At 42.4% G+C, this 22,269-nt stretch overlaps 1 protein-coding gene and 1 non-coding gene across 6 annotated transcripts; both read left to right on the top strand.

Annotated features, from left to right (window-relative positions):
- The first annotated feature begins 669 nt into the window (after positions 1 to 669).
- On the top strand, positions 670 to 742 carry trnak-cuu (transfer RNA lysine (anticodon CUU)). Its single transcript has one exon. It is a non-coding gene; the product is annotated as a tRNA-Lys (tRNA).
- Positions 743 to 2,029: 1,287 nt separating this feature from the next.
- LOC139288556 (MYND-type zinc finger-containing chromatin reader ZMYND8-like) lies at positions 2,030 to 18,453 on the top strand. Of its 5 annotated transcripts, none has more exons than XM_070909873.1 (20): positions 2,030 to 2,058; positions 7,085 to 7,155; positions 7,758 to 7,921; positions 9,708 to 9,851; positions 10,316 to 10,429; positions 10,597 to 10,689; positions 10,856 to 10,943; positions 11,031 to 11,086; positions 11,184 to 11,261; positions 11,369 to 11,484; positions 11,599 to 12,074; positions 12,875 to 13,036; positions 13,324 to 13,836; positions 15,025 to 15,324; positions 15,376 to 15,453; positions 15,549 to 15,697; positions 15,972 to 16,052; positions 16,138 to 16,216; positions 16,310 to 16,549; positions 17,243 to 18,453. In XM_070909873.1, the coding sequence occupies exons 1-20, from the start codon at positions 2,045 to 2,047 to the stop codon at positions 17,419 to 17,421; spliced, it is 3,195 nt and encodes a 1,064-aa protein (XP_070765974.1). In that variant the 5' UTR covers positions 2,030 to 2,044; the 3' UTR covers positions 17,422 to 18,453. The 5 variants fall into 5 exon arrangements, with proteins under 5 accessions (XP_070765974.1, XP_070765973.1, XP_070765975.1 ...); XM_070909872.1 differs by adding an exon at positions 12,640 to 12,756 and having other exon boundaries at positions 9,630 to 9,851; positions 14,977 to 15,453; XM_070909871.1 differs by lacking the exon at positions 2,030 to 2,058 and adding exons at positions 2,454 to 2,500; positions 12,640 to 12,756 and having other exon boundaries at positions 9,630 to 9,851; positions 14,977 to 15,453.
- Positions 18,454 to 22,269: the final 3,816 nt, after the last annotated feature.

Genomic DNA, 22,269 nt, shown 5'->3' with positions numbered 1-22,269 from the left:
ACGTTTTCACTGTAGTCAGCTAATCAACGTTAGCTTAATTAACCGTTAGTTTAAGTTTTCTTTGAGACTGTAGGGCCAGTGTTAAACGTCTATGAAAGAAACCTTTTGTAAAAGACGCTAGCGACAGCCAGACATTTTAATTGATTATTCTTCAGACCCTAGGTAGCCAACGTTAGTAATTTGTGTCTTGATTGGTAAGAAATTGGTTGGTTCAAGCGCACCTGAGCACACGTCATCTTTTGTTTTATAGACAGAAAACATGATAGATTTTGATATGAAAATACAAAGAAATTGAATTTTTATGTTTTTTGGGGGGTATTTGCATACGTGCACAATATGACCGGGGGTATGATCTAAAAGCGTTAAAAAGGCATTTTTCATTTCACTTTTATTTAACTGGGCCGTTTAACATGACCGGTAAATTATAGTTATTCAACTATTGGCTGCTTACATCAAAGAAACATTGGGCTGACTCAAGTTAAGTATAACACTTTTTGTTCTTTGACGCTAGAGGTCAGTATGAGACCGAACCGGGACAGCAGGGCCAAACCCTCCCTTTCTTAGTTCAATACACGCCAGTACAAAGTGACGCAATTTCAGATAGTGAGTGTGAGTATTGGTGTTACGTACAGTACTTTAAAATATATTATTATTTGGAGGTAGCATGTAGCCCGGCTAGCTCAGTCGGTAGAGCATGAGACTCTTAATCTCAGGGTCGTGGGTTCGAGCCCCACGTTGGGCGCAAATTTTTCTCTCTCACACTGATGAAGAACACTAATTTTAACTGTGCATAGACACTCCAACAGAGTACTATCTACAATGTAATCAATGGCAATTTATGAGACAAAAGTTTGTGTTTTAATGGATTACGTTGCAGTAAACATTTATTTCTAATATTTGGACCCCCCATCTATGGAGGAGTAAACACCTTTCAATATAATTTAATCCAGAATAGCACCATGAATTACAGCCTTACAAATTATTGGACACTAAAACATTATTTGCCCCCAAGATTGCATTTCTGGCAGGATTATTATATAGGATTTCATTACATTATGTTTTGCTGCTGCTGAATGCCAAAAGGACAACAAAACTGGTGCTTCATCCAGCTGTGTTTAATTATTAAGGACCACTGTTACAGCATAGACGTTAGCATAGACGTTGAAGAGGAAACCCTATGCACATACAATATCATTTTTCAGTTTTAGTAATCCTTCTCATGGAGGAGGAGATGAGGAGATACCTATTTCATTTTAGTTTTTTTAATCATAGTTGCTACATTTTTGTAGTCATGAGTTTATACATATCACTGGGGAATTATATATTAAGGTTATTACAGTAACAACGGTCATGTGTGACATAAAAAAGCATGGCTTCCTCACAACTCCCGGTCTTTTTCCCCTTCCTTTACAACACACCAGAATAGTGTTTTGACTGTATAATTTCTCATTTTAGCAGCCTAAATTCCCTGTTCTTTTTTTGCAGACTGAATTACCAAAATAGGTGAGGAGCTACAGTCTCCCTTTTCTCTGGAAACAGCCAAGAGGGAGGGAGGAGTTTAAACAAAGGCCCTCTCCACATAAAAAAAATGGAGGCTTGTGCAGAGAAGCCATGGTGTCCTGCTCTTCACTGTCTACATGCTGCCATTTCTCCTTCTAAAGCCTTCAAATAAGACAACTACCGCGAGATTCTACACTTGGAGGCTTTAAAACATTGTTATATGGGGTTTGTATGTCAAAAATACTCATACTAATTATGTTATTTTGTGGTTTTAGGCCTAGCTCTGTGCTTATTTTTCTTCCCCTCTCTCTGACACTCACAGTGCTGCCCCTGCCTGCACTGAACAAAGATAATTACTCAGGAAACATTTCGGCCAATCAGACGCGGCCTTGTATTCTGCCTGTGAGGAAAGCGGCCAGTCAGGATCTGGCTAACATCACTGGGGCCTGATCGCCTTGCCTGAAGAGCGGAGCCTTCCCCGGCTGAGTGCTGAGAGTGTCCTCCATGTTTTATAAGTGTTGACATAACAGTGTGTCAGGCAGCCATGCATCCACAGAGGTAAGCTCTGTCTTTTTTATCTCAACTCTCTGATAACAACATGGCTTCCTTCTTCTTGTTGTGGTGACTGTTGGTTTCTCATGATGAATGTGCACACCTTAAAATCAGTTTAGTGTGCAGGAGGAGGAGCTGGGGTGGATTGAAGGCCTCGCCAGGCCTCTCTGCTCCACAGCGCTGAGGGTGGGGGGTTGGGTAACGACTCTCACCCTTGCTCTCTCTCTGTGTCTCAGGGTCACATGGGTGCCCCAGACAACCAGGCTGCCATACAGGAGGCAGAGTGGACCATGGAAAATCCTTTTCCTTTTTTATAATGCAAAAGAGAGTTAGATTTAAAAATGGCACCCACATCTCCTTTCTGTTGTGGCAGTCTTGTGTTGTAGGCTGGCAGAGAAAGAATGGGGGATGGGCAGTGGAGGAGGAGGGGGGGTATTATGTACCCTTTGTAAGTGGATTGGCTCTGTGCTGTTTTCTTGTGTGTTATGCCAGGCCGGGGAATAGACGTGGGGGGCAACAGATGTGCCTGTTAGGAGGACAAGGAGTACAGGGCAGAACTGAATACTGGTTTTCAATCTAATAATTTTTTGTACATGTAAAATAAATTATTCAGAACCTGAAGACTGTATGACTCAGCACACATTTAAGAAAACTGTACTAAGTACTGTACTATTTCTGCACTCCATAATGGTCAGAGGATGAGCCCACGTGAAACAAACCTTTTGTCGAAGGGGCAATCCTCTTCCAATTCTTCCAGTCTAGTCTTTAGAAACTAAATGTTGAGACACAGGTTACCTCTATTTACAGCCACAGGCCCAGAGTTCACTGCCCGAGGCTTCGCCGACTCCACTTCACTATTGTGAAACTGCTTCCTCCACTCTCTGAGCCTCAGACAGACAGTGGCCATTTTGTATTTATAGAGAGCTCTTAGGACTCCAGTCTTGCTTTACAGATCAGACCGCAGGACAGAGGAACAACGTTAGGCGTTACATGTTTTTAAATTACATTTGTGTATACATATATATATATATATATATGCAAATGTCAGAAATTTCATTGTTACATATGATAGATTAAAAAGCTGTTTTTCTGTCAAGATATTTTAAAAGAAATCTAAACAAAGACAAGGTGTATGAGGAAACTATTTTTCAGAGGATAGACTGAACATTGTATCATGTATCATCGTTTTAGCTGTCTCAACTGCGTGGGGGAAACAAAGTGTTTTCTTTCTCTTGTGGACTGAGACAAGGCATGTTGCCTCTAACGTTACAATCAGTGTTTCCTCTTAGCCTATGACTTAGTCACTCTCTCTGTAAAACCAAAACCAAAAGTTAATTTTTTTCTACTGAATAGGAATGAGTTACTCCACCGTGCTTGGACAAGCCTGTAATACAAATGCTACATTGATAGTTTGAAATGTCAGCAATGCGTAACGTCATGGTGTTGGGACAAATCGTCGGACCCTCTTTCTGAGGCAACGTAGCCTACGAATAGGACGGCAGAGGTCGAATAGCAGAGCCATGAGTTATGCATCAAAACCACGACTTTAATCTCCCAAAAGGCCTTTTTTCAAATCCCCTCCGGTTTATACTGTCATAGTTAAGAAGGGCAAGCTAAACTGAAGGAGTATAAACCGTCTAATGCAGGGGGAAATGTCTGCATTGCAGCAAAAATGCTTTTTAAGAGGAAGAGGGGAGCCTGCACACTGTGATCTGTGTGGCATAGCACAGCCGACCAATAATGTTCCACCCTGTTGGCCCTCCAGCCAATTGCAGCTGCAGTCGAGGTTAAAGATTGACAATCAGAGGGAGAGCAGCGGGGAGAGCAAGGGCCTTCTGGAAAATTCCACAGCCATCTTTGATTCACCCTTTACAGCCTTATATAAAATCCAGGTCAAATCTTTCTTTCATGCAGGATATTTTGTGCATATCAGTAGCATACTTTGGTGTTGGGGCATCATTTTAACATTGTAAAGGAGTAATGCTAAAACAGGCATCTTTATGTAGTTAAAATCATAATTTTATGAAATGTAGACATTATACCTTCAGCTTTTAATTATTTAGTTTTTGTTGATTTCAGGAAAAGCAAAAGCTAATAGTATGCATTTCTTCATTGTCTGCATGTGGTTGTTGGTCTTGTGAAAGCTGAATATATCAAGTCCTTTTTCAAAACCTAATAATCTCTCTGGGGTTTTGTGTAGCAGGGTGAGTAGGATGTTTTTTTGGTCAGTGGTATTAATAACAAGTGTTTTCAATGGCGGTTCCAGCACAGAGAGTACAATATGATGTTTGCGTCGAATGGCTTTCCTGGAGTGCCATGTAGAGAGGCCATTTATTCAGGTATTTGTCTCTTTGATGTGTAAAATCTACGCAGTCTTTAAGGCATAGAGAAAGAATAGCTTTGCCAGGATCTGAGTGTGGCTTCACAGTGTTCGTCTCTTTCTTGAAAATGAAATCTAATTATTCTATGACAGCAGTATTCACAGGGAAGGAGGGAAGCCAAGATCGAAGACATAAAAAGAAAAGCAAAAACCCCCCCCCACAGATGAGTGCTTCTCACTTTGCTGGATTTTCTCGTGTCTTCCTCTCTGTGCTTCTGCTCTGTCTCTGTGATCGGCCGTGAGGGTTTGTCTTGACATAGCCGTGTTTTTTAAAATGTTGGACTGTAATCTCCACAGATCTCTCTGGTCCTCCTGCATGGATGTGCCAGTGCCTGAGTCTGAGCCTCGGAGTGGGGGATGGGGGAGAGGGGGGAGGGGAACAAGCTGTGGCCTCCATTTTCTGTGACGAGAGAACCCTGCTCGTCTCTCACAGGACTGGAATCTAAAGGCACTGAGTCAGTGTTGTTTCCTTTTTGTCCATCAGGTACTACTTGCAGAGGGGGAATACTGTCAGTGTTTTCTTGAACCCGCGTCTCTCTGGAATATATCCCAGATTCTGCTGAGGATTTATTTGCCTAACTCTCATTGTGTGATGGATCATAGCTCCTGATCTGAGAATGCCCTTTGGATCAGCATACTTTTTTACTGCTGGTCATTTTCTCTTCCTGGTAGTTGCAGCAATGTCTTGCCATTGGTATTAAGTGTGTGTATATAATATGGGGTTGTGGCACTTTGTTCAGCAGCTCTGGGCTGCCTGGTGATGGCGAATGTTCTCTCTTTTCAGGGCTGTGGTACGTGTAGCAGAGCGACTCGGCTAACGTTTTCTTATTTTCATGTGGGCCTCGTTTGTTCACTCAGTCCGGAACAGGAAGGCCCCGGAGGGGTTGGGGTGTGCGTGTGTGTGTGAGACTGTTGGCAGGCTGAAACAAGATACCCATATGCCATGTTTTTAAAGAAACTCTACTCAACTGTCATTTTTCAGACAACGCAAGTTCTGATGCATTTATTGTCCTAAGTTTCAGTTTGATAAGCTGTCTGTGATTGCCAGGTTGAATGCCCGAAAGAGTAAGGAATGTATTTAGAATAGCTTTGATTGTGAGCTAGAGTGTTGGCTTGGTAACAGCATTTGGTATTTTGTTTGGTAGAAAGAAGATCTTTAATCATTGTTAAAGCTCTGAAGTGTGAAGCAAACATCAAGGTTGTCTTGGTGTTTAAATGAGTGTAGGTCTAGTAGCTGATGTGATCGCATCCAATCTCTTTTGCCATATCTGGTTCATGAAACCCTTTAGGATATGTATTTTAACCTCCCTATGCCTATCAGCGAACTGACATTTGATCAACTTTGTGTGGAATGTCTCTTTAAGGCTGGAGGAGGGGACATGAAGAGCATTCCTTTACTTTCAGAAGAGAAAAAAAAGCTTATCCCACAAATGTGGTTGACCTTTGAGTCGTAGCCTGTAAACCCATCATCCTAGCTGGAAACCAGAGCTGCAGCCAAAGCTATGAACTGGTCAAGTGTGTGACCTGTCAGGGGTCCTTGCGAGGGTTTTCTTCTCGGGGCTTGTGAATAAAGGCTACATCCTTGGAACGAGGCCCTCTGTTGCTCTGACAAAGGAGGAGCCAAACACTCAAAGACTTTCATTTATCGCCAGACCCCCTTTATTCTCATCCTTTTTTTTTTTTCCTCAGAGGAAATGAGATGAGAGCAGGTCTGCAGACCTGGGAAATCAGGCTTTTCTCATGCTAGTGTGTGTGTTGGAGGTACCGTTTTCTTAGCTTTTGGATTGATTCATAATCTATGGATGTATTAATCAGTTATATTAATATTGATCTGTACATCAGTTTGTAAACACAGCAGTAGAATAGCCAGATATTTTAAGTTGTGATTTTAAAACACCTAAAAATGCTTATGTAACTCAACAATTATGTATGTGAATATTTGCAGAATAGCAAATTTACAGATTGGGTGATAATGCATGTCAGGAAGATTTAGGCTTGCTTGAAGCTTGTTCCATGGATCTCTTGCTGTTGCTCTCCAAGAATGGGCCCAAATCCTTTGGGTGTAGCCTGTTGATACTGAAGGGGCTTGAGAGGTAGCAGAGACATATACTGTTAATCACCATGAGACACTGTCCCTCCAGTAGTATGGACCGACTCCCTCTTGACTCTCTCCTTACTATAGGACTGTTCACGATTTGTTATAAACAAAGCACAGCAAAGATCAGAACCTAGTCCGACTCCAATCTACAGCTGCAATCTCTCCTGAAGGACAGAGGTGCAGGGTAATGTCAGCTAAATGGCCCTATGTGTTGTGAATATCAACTTGTGCTTAGCGGAGAGGATCGTTGCCATGGTGATTGTTACCATTCTCCCTCTTGAAACATAAAGACCATATTCAAACTCGTTTGTCACTGATAATATGGAAAGGATTTGAACCTCGCACCACAGTGTCAGAGATGTGATGAAATCAAATGAAAACAATAACAATGGAAACCTGCAGAGTCCCTATTGACAGATCCTCTGGGACCCGGGTGCCTTAGGTGGTGTTCCACTTGTTTACTGTTATGCTGATGTGGTTTCTGAACACCCTTTCTGACTTTGTGTTTGCCTCTCTTTCTGTGTTTCTGTGTGCTCTTGTTCGGTGCTCTGCAGTCTGGCTGAGGAGGAGGTAAAGACAGAGTCTGATGTGGTAGAGGGGATGGATGCATCTGCACGATCCAAAGGTAAGTCTCTAAGGCCGAGTACCTTGCATTAAGAGTCAAACAGGCATCTTAGCTTCAGAGAATGTCGAGGTTATTTACTGTAAGTTTCGAGAGCAGTGTAATGCATTTTGTTGGTCTCTTAGGACTACAAAGATAATCCATTATGAATGGCTGCCTGCCTGCCTGTTTAGATTTTGTGTCAAGTATCAACATAGGGTCTAGTTAGTTTAGAGGGCTATTTGTTACTATTAGGTAGTAATTTAATATGTGGCATCTTCAATACTTTCTGTGCTTTTTGGATCAGTGTGATGGCTGTCAGTAAAAGATGTCAATGTTATCACAATGACAAAATTCTAAAAGCTGAACGCTGCATCTGATCGAGTTTCTCAGCTGATACTGACTTGCTTCAATTTGCGCTTCCTTGATTTCTCAATAAGCTCTAAGAATGTGGGATGATGGGAATGATGTATTATGGTTTATGATTGTTTTCATCCTCTTGATTTATTCCAGGAATATTTAGATTACCGCGATGACATGTCTTTTAATCTTTTTAAGCTTGTGTAATGTGTTAGACTTGACTTGTCTCCGGTCACGTGATGAACTGATTGTCTTTCTGAATCCAGTTCCTGATCCACCAGGGTCAGCAGAACGGCCAGTTGCACCACAGAAGAGAAAGGTGTCCAGTCCCACCCATTCCTCCAATGGACACTCTCCGTCTGACACCTCCCCCAGCCCTCTCAAGAAAAAGAAGAAGCCTGGGGCCGTCAACAGTAACAGCAAAGACCAGGTAAGGGCTCGGTGTACTGATTTCAAAATCTGGCGTGTTCTCAAAGGCTGTGGAGTTTGGTGCTGGGGGCAAATGCCAATGTACTCGCTGCAACTGGAGGTCTGTCCTTCCACACCAGAAAATGGAGTTTAGCAAAGGAGATGGTGCCAAAAAGAATCCAAAATAAAGACAACACGAGTTTGGACTTCTTCGTCTTCCACCAAGAAAACAACTCCTCACATTGAAAGGGCTATGAACCGTAACAAATTGCTGAGGGCCGTGTTATGGTCGAAAAGAAGTAGTTCGTACACGTTGTTCTCCGACCTTGTTGGAAATCAAATGTTTTTATAGTTGATCCGAACGGCCCTACTCAAAGGTGGAGTGAAAAGCCTACCGTTATAGAGAACTGGGGGACGTGATACCTTTTTAAATGCAGGGATTCTCAGACAGTCTCTCCTGGAATGGATTCATACTGTTGTACACACAAGGGCCACAAAAAGTTGTGCAAAGAATGAAAGAAAAGCGCTTGAGAGAGAAGTTCAAAGCCTGGGTCCCTTTTCATCTCCACACAGCTGGCTGATCGTGGCGTGAAGTGGGTGGGAATGTCGGTTTTGAAAAGTTACAAAAACTGTTGGACACAATGACCACCAATCCAACTTCTCTAACCTAGACTATCTGAAAGATGATTAAAAAGGTACTGAAATAAATTTGAACAAACTCTGACTGGAGGCTTGCACACACTGCAGAGATCAAAGCCCAATGCAGGACTTCTTTCTTGGTCGAAAACACGCCACGTTGCCTACGAGAGCACGCCAGTGTTGATTTTGAATGTAGTATACTGTCAGCTTAAAGATGGACAAACATGTATAGATGTTACCTTGTTGTAATAGATGTTGTGTAGGTTTGGAGCACTGCCATGAGTGCATGGTCAACTCACAGTTAATTGTTCATTTTTAGTAGTTTTTTCGACATTTTGCACATTTTATCAATCACGTGGTCATTTATATTCTGTTGTTTTGCTGAATTAAAGTGTCATGCATTTTGGTGATATATGACTGATGCATATGTTTTTATTATCTGCTTGCCAAATGAATGTGGTGCTGAGTGGAGTGATTCCCTTTTGCTCTTCAGTCCTCTGTTGAACTTGCATGATATTAAAAGTTAATCCTAGTTTTTTGTGTAATGTCCTGACAGGTGTTTGATGTGGACATAGTTCGTGGCTTGCTGAAGTTTAGAATATATGCTTCTCAAATAAGCTGCAATTTAAATTTGACCACTACTTGATGATTGATTAATACCAAACATTGATTTGGTGTAAGCTCAAGTGATACCAGATGTGAAAGCAACTGCATCAGCTTCTATTGATCCATTAATGTAGTATCAGTAAAGTAGTAGTTGGGTACAATATAATGGGTTGTGTTTAGTCTCGGGTGAGAGATGAGCCATCTAATTACAACATAAAAAGAAACAGCAGTTATCCTGAAGCTCACTCCCTAAAACCTGTTGGGTTAGTCGTGTTCGACTCACAGTTGAAACAGTCAATTGATTAGATGTTAGATAGTTTATTTGCTTTAAAAAGTTTGTTGGGTTTATCACCTTTACTGCCCTCTATGCTTCTTACCCTGCTTACCCCACCTTACTGCTACCTTGTTTATGTTGCATTGCACCTTTTTGTGTTCCTGCGTGTTTTTTGAAACCTGCCCCCCTGTTTCTCTTGCCTGCATTTCAGTCAGAGCTAAGACATGGTCCCTTTTACTATATGAAGCAGCCAGCACTCACCACAGACCCTGTTGATGTTGTACCGCAGGACGGCAGGAACGACTTCTACTGCTGGCTGTGCCACCGCGAGGGCCAGGTGCTCTGCTGTGAGCTCTGCCCCAGGGTGTACCACGCCAAGTGCCTCAAACTACCAGCCGAGCCCGAGGGCGACTGGTTCTGTCCAGAGTGTGAGGTATCTCGCTGAAGACATGTGTATGTGTGTGGGTGTACACAGATGATTGTGTGACTCAAGGCATAAGCTTGCTTGCTTAGTTAACAAAAGGGGTGTCAGACTATGTGCCATGAGCTGCTTCAGCCAGAGAGGAGGAACAAATCTGTGAACTGTTGGCCTTCCATGACACATGGTGTGACACCCCTGCAAGCTAACTGCTCACACTACAAGTCTGAGGGATGCTAGAGGGTTTTGATCTGCTTCTTTACATTCAGGAAAATTTACTATCCACTTTCTTTCATTGGCACAATTTCAAATATATGTACAAGCTAAATTAAAAGACAGCTGATAATGTAAACTTAAAAAAGATGAGATGTGAAATTATATTAGTATCAGTGTTCAGGCATTTTGCTTGATGTTTATTTTCATGTTATGTTTTATGTATTCATTAATGTCGTTAATTATTAAACTTTTTGTTGTTGCAGAAAATAACAGTTGCCGAATGCATTGAAACCCAGAGCAAGGCAATGACAATGCTGACAATAGACCAACTCTCCTACTTGCTCAAATTCGCACTCCAAAAGATTAAACAGCCTGGGGTAAGACTTGTAAAGATCCATTGTGTGCTGGTTTAATACATGTCTTTTAATCTTTCTATGTCTAAGAAAGTGTTATATAATCAAGCACAAAAGTTCAGGAAATGAGTCTTCCGAATTTTGGCTAATGCATCTGTTTTTCTTTCTCCATATTTGCCTAAACTGAGCAGACTGAGCCTTTTCAGAAGCCTGTGTCTCTGGAACAGCACCCAGATTACGCAGAGTACATTTTCCACCCCATGGACCTGTGTACTTTAGAGAAGGTAACATTATTTAATTCCTTTGATTTGCACATAAAAATGGTAACAACAGAATGCACAAAGAAAAATCCAAAAAAGTCTTTAAAGAAATGCAGAATGTAGACAAAACATATTTGAGGACACCATGGAGTATCTTGTCTTTGATTTAGTTATTTTCACTTTTACATAGAATATCAAAAAGAAAATGTATGGCTGCACTGAAGCCTTTCTTGCTGATATGAAATGGATCTTACACAACTGCATCATCTATAATGGAGGTAGGCCACTTTGGCATATATCAGTAATCCCTCTACACTGCAAATTCACAAAATAAAACCTAAATGAAGCTTGTGACTTTATTCCAGGTAATCACAAATTAACAGCAACTGCGAAAGTCATCGTCAAGATTTGTGAGCATGAGGTAAAGAAACTTTACTAACTTAGTAATAAAAAGATTCTGTGGATGTGTCTGATTTTAGGAACTAATTACATCTTTGTCATTCAATATGTATTTCTAGATGAATGAGATTGAGGTGTGTCCAGAGTGCTACCTGTCTGCATGCCAAAAAAGGGACAACTGGTTTTGTGAGCCATGTGTAGGTGTTTACACGATCTTAAATACTACATTCAAGCAGTGTTTATACATTTTGGTTTAGATTTTAGATCTGTGAAGCATTGACTTATTTTGCTGTGTCCCTAATAGAGTCAACCCCACCCCCTGGTCTGGGCTAAGCTAAAGGGCTTTCCTTTCTGGCCAGCAAAAGCACTTCGAGAAAAGGATGGGCAGGTAGACGCACGCTTCTTTGGGCAACATGACAGGTGAAATAAGCTTTTAAGCATTGTAGAGGAAATCTTTGTATCAGAGAAACTAAGCCAAGATTAGTCTGGTTATTCTAATGTGCTAATATAATGTTTTATTGTGCTTTTATGTAGAGCCTGGGTCCCCATCAACAACTGCTACCTCATGTCCAAAGAGATCCCTTTCTCTGTGAAGAAGACGAAGAGCATTTTCAACAGCGCCATGCAAGAGATGGAAGTTTATGTGGAAAACATTCGCAAGAAATTTGGGGTCTTCAACTATGCACCCTTCCGCACTCCCTACACACCCAACAACCAACTACAGATGCTACTGGACCCCTCCAACCCCAGTGCTGGGACAGTGAAAACGGAGAAACCGGATAAACTTCGCTTCAACTTTGATATAACCGCATCTCCTAAGATGGTGCTCAGCAAGAGTTCCACACCCAGTGGCATGAGTCGGAGGGTCTCAATGACGGACATGCCTCGGTCTCCCATGAGCACCAACTCCTCAGTTCACACAGGGTCTGATGGGGAACAGGATATGGAAAAGGCCAGCAGAAATCCAGCCTTCCACTACAGCACTGGAGAGGAATCAATGGACTGTACTGGTAAATAACATGTGAAAGTGGCTAACATCTATATTTTTACACCTGAATCTGCGGCTCTCCTTGGCGGCTTTACAGAGCTTTGTAACTCATTGTTTTGCTATTCTGACCAGCAACTTTACTGTTTTGGTTCACTCTCACAGCTCCCTTAGCATCGTTTTCTGTTTTAAGTAATAAGCTCTCGAAATCCACTGTACACTACCTGCTCAGCACCGCACAGCAGACAGACATAGTTGGCGAGTAGCTGGTGACCATAGTGGAGCATTTAGCAGCTGAAGAGCCAGATATTTCCCTCAGCAGTTGGTATATATGAAACATACCAGAGCTAAAAAGTGAATATCTGACTTGCATTCACAACATGGCCAGAAACATGACATGTTGCTCGGTAACTGCTAGATGTGTAAATAAGCAACTGTTTACTAACAAGTTCGCCATATCAACTTAAGAGGCGATGATATGCCAGTGTGTTTGTTCACAACTTGTTTCCGTTGCCCTCAAATAGCCAAAGTTTTTTTTACCTCAACGTGTAAAGCAAAAATACCGGAACCTTTCTTTTATTTTGTTACAGCATCTCCTGTTTCAGGGAAGATGGGTCCTGCAGGCAGCCCAAAGCCCTTTAACCCTGCACTTGTACCCAAGCAGGAAAGGACTGCAGGCACAGGCGGCATCCTCAATCTCAACCTGGGTCAGTACCAATAGCACAAATATACTGTAAGGATGTTGTCATAAAGGCTAATAATCAACATGTCATCATCATTATGTTGAATTTGTTCTGAAATCGAACATTTACCTGTTCCTCTCAGATCGGGTGAAGGCTGAGATGGATCTGAAGGAGCTGAGTGAGACCGTGCAACAACAACAACAGCAAAATCAGCATCAACAGGGTTCGTCAGCGGCCCTCCCTACCCCAAAGAGACCCATCAGGAGCCTGGACAAGACTATTGAGAGCTGCAAGGCACAGCTCGGTACATACACAATCACCTTGTGCTATTTTTTGGCACAGATCTCTATTCTCGTACCTCTCATGCTGTGTTGACTCTACATATTAATATCAACTATAATAACAACGTGCCCCAGGTGATATGTGATATTGGACACAGTGTGACTGCTCCTGATTTAGGATTGGTGGTGGGAAACAGTGTCAGGCTATTGCAAAAGAAAAAAGTCTATATTTCTTCATTCTGCTCTGTCTGACAAAGTGTTTTAACTCTTTTAAAAACATGTAATCAAGAATATATTTTTCTCTCTGCAGGAATAGATGAAATTTCTGAAGATGTGTATAAAGGTGTGGATCACAGTGACTCTGAGGACTCTGAGAAATCTGACTCAAGTGACAGCGAGTATCTCAGCGACGAGGAACACAAGCCAAAGAGCTCCGTCCAGGACGACAAGGACAAAGCAGAGAGAAAAAGGCCCAAAGCAAGCATAGAGGGAGAGAATAAGGAGGGAGTTACAGGGACCGCGGATAAAGCCACCTCTGAACCCCTGCTCAAAGACAAAAAGGGAAGCAATGGCCCAGATCGGGACCTCCAGGACAAGCCCAGAACGCCCCAGTCTCAGCCCCTCACTGACAAACCCAAAGCCGCAGAGGAGGGCAGAGCAGCCGCTGCCACATCAGTGGCTGAGCAAGACTCTGATTCTGAAAGAGAGCTGGTGATTGACCTGGGGGACGAACATGGAGGCCGTGACTCAAAGAGGGCGAGAAGAGAGCCAGGAGCGTCTGCTGCCAAAACTCCCAAAGAGTCTAATGTTGCCAAGTTGGAAGGTGAGGCCTCTGAAATACTGTGTCCATTTTCTCCTGTTATTCTCATTATGACTTGTGTCTCAGAAGGACAACTGGGAGGAAATAATGTCCTTATGTTATAATGTTAGAACACACACAGCGAGGTGCAGCACTGTGTGAGTGCCATCAAAATGAAAACATGTCGCACAACTATTCTCCAGTACTCCAGTTCACAAAGCGTTCTCAGCTATCTTGTCTTCAGGGTGGTGCCTTTTCTCAGAAATGCTATTAACAAAATACCATTACTCTTAGTGGCTACAAACATGAGAAACAGGAGAAATATAAATTGCCATAAATACAAAATGTATGACAAGGATCTTTTCAGAATATACCATATACAAGTGCGACAAATTATGTATTCTTTAGTTTTCAAAACGCAGTATATACAAATCCCTTCTGTCTCTAAACATTTATGTTTAACCCTTGGTAATTTCAAAGTCTGTGGTTGACCTTTACACATCCATCCATTAAAAGAGTACTCCAGATGTAGCATTGCACTCCAGTAAAATTGTTGGACCCACAATGGAAAGTTTAAAGTAAACCGATGCAGCACAACCAGAGATATTGCTTTGCTTTATTTCACGCATTCGTCTACATTACCCACAATATAATTCAACCGGCAACAGTTTGGTCAGAGATGTGTTATCCTAGTAGTGGGTAATGTAGCATGGAGCTGCTAGCCTCAAGCAGAGATGAGGGGCGTGCTACAGAGGTCTGGTAAGCTCCCTTCTTGTAGTCCTCAGGCCTAACTGACTCTGACTCAAGTCAAGTGATCACTTGACGCTAAATCTGATTTAGAAACTATGCTAAATCAGATTTCCTTTTGGACCTACAAAAGGCTAATACGACTTTTTTCACGTATGCAGTGTTACTTCTCAAGACCTGTAAACAGACTTTGATGTGTCAAGTTGGATGTGGACTACATTTCCAATCATTATAAAAAAAAAAATCCTGTCCCTGGAGGACAAGTAGACAAGTCTACGTCTAGTCTAAGTCCTCATTTAACCCTCATGGGCTTAAAATGCCCAATTTAGAAATCCAGCCTCACTCTTAAGGAGCAATATGATTTTCTTCAGGGTTTGAGGAACGGTGCAATTCAAACACTGATTTTCTTTATTTCAGGTAAACTGCCTTCATCTGCTGCAACAGCCGCACCATCACGGGAAGCAGCCTCTAACCTGAAAGACTCTTTGCAACCCGCCATCACAGCAGCCCTCAACCTTGTTTCCACTGCAGCTTCTGGTCAGCCCAGTGCCACCACAGCTACCAGCGGATCCACCAGCGCTCCCTCTCCTGCCTCCGCCTCAGTCTCCACAACATCCCCGGTACCTGCGGCTGTAAAGAAACAGCGCCCTCTACTGCCTAAAGAGACGGCTCAGGCTGTGCAGCGGGCAGTGGTTTGGAATCCAACCAAATTCCAGACGTCGTCTCAGAAGTGGCACATGCAGAAGGTGCAGAGGCAGCAGCAGCATGGAGAGCAGTCAGCAGTGCAGACACAGGCCCAGAGTCAAGGGCAGACACGCAGCCCACAGCAGCTGCAGTCACAACAGCAGAACTCCTCCTCAAGTACCCGCTATCAGACCAGACAAGCAGCCAAGGGTATATACACCAGCATAATCATTCATCTGAACGTTAAAGTTAACATGATAACATGTATTAAAATGTGTATTTTTTTCCACCTTTATGCCCTGCAGTGCATCAAAAAGACCTGCCTCAGAGTACTTCCTCATCGACAGCTGCCCAAGTCACATCTGGTAGCTCCTCTTCTTTCACGTCTGGAGACTTGCAGATCCCCACAGTCTCTGCAGACGTGGCTGCAGATATAGCCAAGTACACAAACAAAGTAAGTTAGAATCCTCAGCTCCATGATTAAATGTGTGAAATGTGAAAAGGACTGCAGTGATTTATCATTTAGAAACTGCATTATCCCTCTAAATCAGTAATTTTTCACTGATTATCATGTATGTCACATACTATAAGGAAAAACCACAACATAAAAACAATTAAGGGCCAATTTTACTTCATGTAAATTGAATTACTGCTCTGTTCACTTCATTTTTACAGAAAGTAATTAAAACTGTTGACTAATGTGACATGTTTTTGCCAAACCTCTGCAGATCATGGACTCAATAAAAGGGACAATGACTGAAATCTACAATGACCTTTCCAAAAGCACATCAGGAAACACAATTGCAGAGGTAGATTCTGACATACAGACTGGTGCTTATTAATGTGTCGTAATAATACTTGGCAAGTTTTAATTTCGGTGTATTTTTTCCACAGATTCGACGGTTAAGGATAGAAATTGAGAAGCTCCAGTGGCTGCATCAACAAGAGTTGTCAGAGATGAAGCACAATCTCGGTAAGATTTTCATGAATATTATATAAATACAGATGCTTCTTCTTCCACACGTGGTATTTCAAGTTATTTTTATGTTGTCTCACCTAAATGCAGAACTGACAATGGCAGAGATGAGGCAGAGTCTGGAGCAGGAAAGAGAACGGTTGGTGGCTGACGTGAAAAAGCAGATGGAGTCGGAGAAGCAGCAGGCAGTGGACGAGACCAAAAAGAAACAGTGGTGCGCTAACTGCAGGAAGGAGGCCATCTTCTACTGCTGCTGGAATACAAGTTACTGTGATTACCCCTGCCAGCAAGCCCACTGGCCAGAACACATGAAGTCCTGCACACAGTCAGGTAACGGAAAACAAACTCACGGCACACTAGTGTGTCCAATATATAGATTAAATATGGGCAGCCTGCTTTAATAAAGTAACCAACATCTGTTGTTGATTTTATATTGGAGTGCTGTGATGCACAAAGCTGTCACACAATGATTTGGCAACTGGATTATTGAAGTTTGCCAAAGATGGGGAAGCACACAAAAATGTCATGCTCAAGTTTTGAAGGTAATCTGCAGCAGAACAGATTATGTGGTAGTAGAAGTAGAATTTTAAAAAAATATAATCTCTATCCACTCACATTTGAATCTGATGTAAAACTCACTTTTCCGTCAGATTTCTTAGAAGAAAGTGTTCTCACTCTTGACTGCATTACATGGAAATTCTGAGGCAGCTCCTTCTCTACCTTTAACTAGATTCATGCTAGAGTATTTTACAATGAATGTCAAATGTATAATGAACATGACACCACCTCAATACACTTCCTATAAAGCCCATCCCCATGGTCACCCAGCCCCTCTCAACACATTCCTTAAAGTTCCACATAATGTATCTAACCAACTGATAAAGTATAATGTGACTGCAATAACAAATGATTGTTTTTGTAGACACAGCCTTGTCTCTTACCTAACAAGAGGCAAATTCTGCAGACAAACAAACACAAGCACACATACAGTGTTTTCATTTTGTATTTTGCTTTTCCTTCCAGCCACAGCTTCACAGCAGGAGCCAGAAGCAGAGTCCAACTCGGACCCTTCAGTCAAACCATCAGGCCACTCTCCTGCCACACAGACCCTGCCCTCAGGAGCAGGGTCCATATCAGACAAAAGCAACTCACCCACATATATGGACAAGAGCAAGGACAGCGCTGGTGTTACTGTGACCTAACTGCTACACTACAGATACTCTTGCACATTTTGCGAGGCCGTTGTGGGGCTTGTCGCGTTGGCGTCAAACTTAAAGCTTGAAGGCCTGCACCTCTGTGACATATCACTTTGATTTTTCCATTCCCATATGTACATCTGCTAGGTGGACATTTTTTTGGTTCATCTCTCATTCACAAGTCTGTGTTCAGGTGGATTCACCATGTGAAAGTAGTCTGTTTTGAGAAATAAAACGTGAGTCTGTATGTTTTCATACTGTAGTTTTGTTATAGCTCTGTTACCACTTTGTTTCAAGGCTGAGCAAGATTGTATCAACCCACAGAATATTTGCTACATTAACATTTTCAATGCTGCTCTTAAGTACTTCATGGCTGTTTTTATCTTGTTGCTCTCCATATTATGAGACAAAACATTTGAAACAGCCATCAACCGTTGATACTCATTTATCATGTGCCATCAGAGGTATTTTGATTTATGCAAGTTTCATCTTTGTTTTAAACCATGTCTGCTTCCTGTCAACTTACGTATTTTGAGTAATGCTGGTTGTTTTCAACTATTCCTCTTCATATCAGCGGTGGTATTTTTGGCTCATACCAGTTTTGTATTGTAGTTCTGCATTGTATAGACCCACATAAAAAAAAAATCTGTGATTTATTAAAAAGAACTAAAAAATATAAACTGTACAAAGTTTTTGTAAGAAAATACCTGAACAATATTTATAGTGTTATATGTTTTTATAGTATGTTTAATGAAATCACATTTCTATGTGTCTAAACAAAGTTATTTGAAAATAAATTACTTCACATGAATGTCAGCTCGGAGCGATGTCTCCGGTTAACCGGTTATCCAAAGCTGATGTGAATCCTGATCAGACTGTGTCTAAGAACTGGGTAGGCATAAATAGGAACTGCATTTTGGCTGGATATTATTTCCTGTGAGCATGTCTGTTTTGAGCTTGTGTCTCGTTCGTGTTTACATATTGTACATACAATAAATGGACTCGTGAAGAAAAAATAAAAATGCTCTGAACAACTTAGTGCTGTGGACCTTGATTAATTTATAGTGTCAGACCTGTTTCTATGGAAATGACCACAAATCAAACTATCACTGAGAAACAGAGTATAACAGGAAACCACGGTACTCTCCGTCTGTACGTAATTCTCGCGAGGATACGTATCACCCAGGCTGAGAAAATGGAAGGCTGTGTGCTAGCTACCTAGCCGAGCGAATCAATTCGTAACTGGAAAGTAATCATTTGTATCCAAGGTATGCTTTCAGTTTCCTCGCGGTGTTGAAGTATAAGCGTGCAACATTTAATTGTTGTGTCGGTATCGTCGGAGACAATTTGCTTCGCAGCGTATTGCATGTATTACCAGGCAGTGTAGCGGCTAGCGGTTAGCTAAACTAGCTGCAGAGAACAATGTCGGTCGTCACTAGAAAAAAAGACTCCTCTACTCCCTTAACGGATTAACTCTAAGTGTTTGAGGCGTTGCAGATGCAGCGCAAGGACTCCTTGTTTCTGTGCTTTTACAGCCAACTGGGGTCAGATAGTGAAACTAGGGTTGGTGTTTCGTTTCTGTTTTGCGAGTCTAAATTTACAGTACAGGGACGTTGTGGATTGTCCACCCACGTATCACTGATGTTGACGAGTCTTTGCATAAATAAACCATCTGCACCAGGCTGATACTGCTATGTTTGCACCAGACATAACGGTAGCATGTTGGTAAAATCTTTAGGCCTCAACACAGCAGCCAACTAACGTTAGATAATACCAGTACTGTATGGATTTTGTAAATACACCTAGCCGTACATTCCTTTACTCTAATGACGTTAATAAACATGAAATGTCTGCACTGCTAAAGAAGTGGAACTTAATATTTCACATATTAAATGTGTTAGGCCCAGTGTCAGTATTGTAATTATTTATTATTTATCAATCCCAATTGACTCACCTTTCTTATCTTAATCTGTAAAATGGGATAAAATAAAGCTCCAGGCTGACTTGACTGAGTCAGGGTCAAGACTTATGGATGTAAATACACATTCAGTTGCTCAGCAGCTGAAGCAAATGCAGTGTAATGCAAACAGCCCTGCAGTAAGTCCTACCTTCATGAAGATTATATTGTTCAGTTTTTGATTAAAAAAACAGTTTGTGGTGCTGTTGAATTACTAGAAACACCTCTCAAACAGTTTCTACAAAAAGTGAGAATTATAACCTTCTATGAAAGTGTGACTCTTGCAGGGACGTTGTATTAGACTGCATTACTTTTAGCTTGGTGACCCAAATGAACTGGCAATTGAGTGTATTTGTACATGTATTAGAGGTATTTGAGTTTTTGAATTAACCTTTCAATGTGGGATGGATGGCCGTTACCGTCGTCTAGCATAGCAGTTGGTATTTGTAAATGAGTTAAACTGTTATGGTACATGTTTGTGGCTTATTATTGACTCATAATCTAATGTGGATTGTTTCGTGTATTTTCCCTCCTTAATTTACCCAGGTGCAAAGAGAGACCAGTGGAATGACACTTTGCACGTCCTGAAAATTAGGCTTTGGCAGCCATCTGCTTATTGGTTGTAGAGGTACCTGTTTTATGCATTCAGTCCTCATCCAACTTGCCCAATAGTTAACATTCCTTTAAGCTTGTGTACTAACAAGTGTATCTTCTGTATTTTGACAGCCAATGGATGTCAGCATGGACCCAATGGAAAATAACAGCGTCACTGATGATAATAATTCTGGTAAAACAAATCCTTTAGCCTATGACTTGCTTAAATGGGCTGTTGCTGTAAAAGAACACAATTGAGATGTTGGTTCCTGTTTATTCCTGTCTTTCTATAGAGGAACAGCAGAGCCAGCCAGAAGGGGCAGAGTCGAGTGTCAGGCCGTCCCTGTCTCAGGTTAAAAAGTCCTGGGGCTTCAGGCGGACAACCATTGCTAGAAGGGAGTTCTTGGAAGAAGTCAGAGACCTAACCCACAGTCCTCCACTTGTACGCAGAGGCAGAGGTCGACGAAGCAACCAGACACTCCGGGTCACTCCAGAAACCCAGAGAGCTGCTCCTGCAACTAGGAGTGTTATAGATGATCTCGAGTGGTCTGCCCCATCCTCACCTGTATCAGAGGAGGGCAAGCCAACCTCAGAGGCTTCTGCAGGAGGAAGCCTTGACCCCAGCTTATGGCAAGATTTTGGGTCTGCCTTCCACACTGCCTTCTCACTGCTCGGCGGGAATGAGGGTTTGCCAATGGAAATACCAAATGCACTGGCAGTCCCTGACATATCGGAAGCCACTGATGCCATTGAGGACCCTCCTCCAGAGGTTATAGATGGAAGTGAGGTGCCTGATGATATGGAAGCTGCTGATGACATGGGGATTTCGCAGCCTGTTGCTCCTGACAATGTTGCAGGAGGGGAAATCGAAGATGTGGTGTTGATCTCTAGTCAAGAAGAGGACAGTGATGAAATGACTCTGATGCAGATTAAGGAGCATCTGGCATCTAAAGGCAGGCAGGGAGACACGAGAGCTAGAGGTGGGAAAGGTGGAAGAGGAAAGGCCAGAGGAAGGGGGAGAGGCAGAGGAAGAGGTAGGGGAAAAGGTAGAGGAAGGGGCAGAGGGAGGGGCAGGGCAGTGGAGCTTCAGCCAAGCACTGCAGACGATGAGGACAACAATGATGAGGTGATGCTTGTTAATCCAGTTGAACAGCAGCAGTTGCAAGAGGAGCAAAAAGAAAATCCACACAGCCCTGCTGAAATAGTGACATCGCCTGCTCAATCTGATATTACTGATCAGCAATCAAGCTCAGACTGCATAATCATAGACTCTGATTTAGACCAGATCACTGTAACTCCTGGCCAGTATGATGATGCACCAGAGGAGGAGGAGGATGAGGAGAAAGACAATAAGAATGTAGGAGAGTATTCTGGCATATCGGACTCTGAGGGTTATGACTCCAATGCTCTGTACTGCATCTGTCGACAAAAACACAATAAGAGGTACATGCTCATTTCTGGTAATAGGGACATCGGAGGTTTGCATACCTCAACTGTCAGTTTCACTTCCTGATCACTGTTGTTTGTTCACTGCTTCTAGGTTCATGATCTGCTGTGACAGTTGCCAGGAGTGGTTCCATGGCAACTGTGTCGGTATCAGCGAGACACAGGGCCGTAAGATGGAGAGGAAAGGGCAGGAGTACATCTGCCCTCCTTGCACTACAAAGAAGCAGAGCCAGCTCCAACCTGAGCCTCGCCTTAAGCCAGAACCTGAGCCTAGCTTTTCCTTGACACTAATTCATTCTGGTGAAGAAGGGGAGGTGCATGAGGAGCAGCAAGCCCTCAAGGTTAGAATTGCATTTAGATTTCACTGATCTCCAGATGGCTCACTGCCCTTAGTCACAACAAAATATAAATAGCTGTTCAACTTGTTTGCTGCAGCCTTCATTCCTGCGTGACAGTAAATATGTGATACATCATCACAGTATTATATTTGTATCATCAGTCATTGGCTGATTTTGCATGACGGAAGTCGGGTCTTGGGGTCTAAGATGAGTCTCTGGTTTCAGGAAACTGTAGAGGTGGTGGAGCAGGAAGAGGCTCCTGTGATTAAGCCAGAGCCTGAACCTGAAGTAGAGATGGAGACAGACAGCTCTTTTCCTCTGTGCATTGGACCCGGGTGCTCCAAACAAGCCCTACCGGACTCTGTTTACTGTGGAACTGACTGCATCCTTCAGCATGCTGCCGTGACTATGAAGACTCTTTCTGGCCCTAAGGTGCCAAAGTCCAGAGGACGGGCACCGAGAAAAGCTGCCACTACCAAACCCACAGCAAAGGTAAGTCATTTCAACATGGAGAGAAGT

This window comes from Enoplosus armatus, chromosome 8 (genome assembly GCF_043641665.1).
Source record: "Enoplosus armatus isolate fEnoArm2 chromosome 8, fEnoArm2.hap1, whole genome shotgun sequence".
Taxonomy (NCBI): domain Eukaryota; kingdom Metazoa; phylum Chordata; class Actinopteri; order Centrarchiformes; family Enoplosidae; genus Enoplosus; species Enoplosus armatus.
The sequence above is the reverse complement of the archived record's forward strand: the minus strand, read 5'-3'. Positions and strand labels throughout refer to the sequence as shown.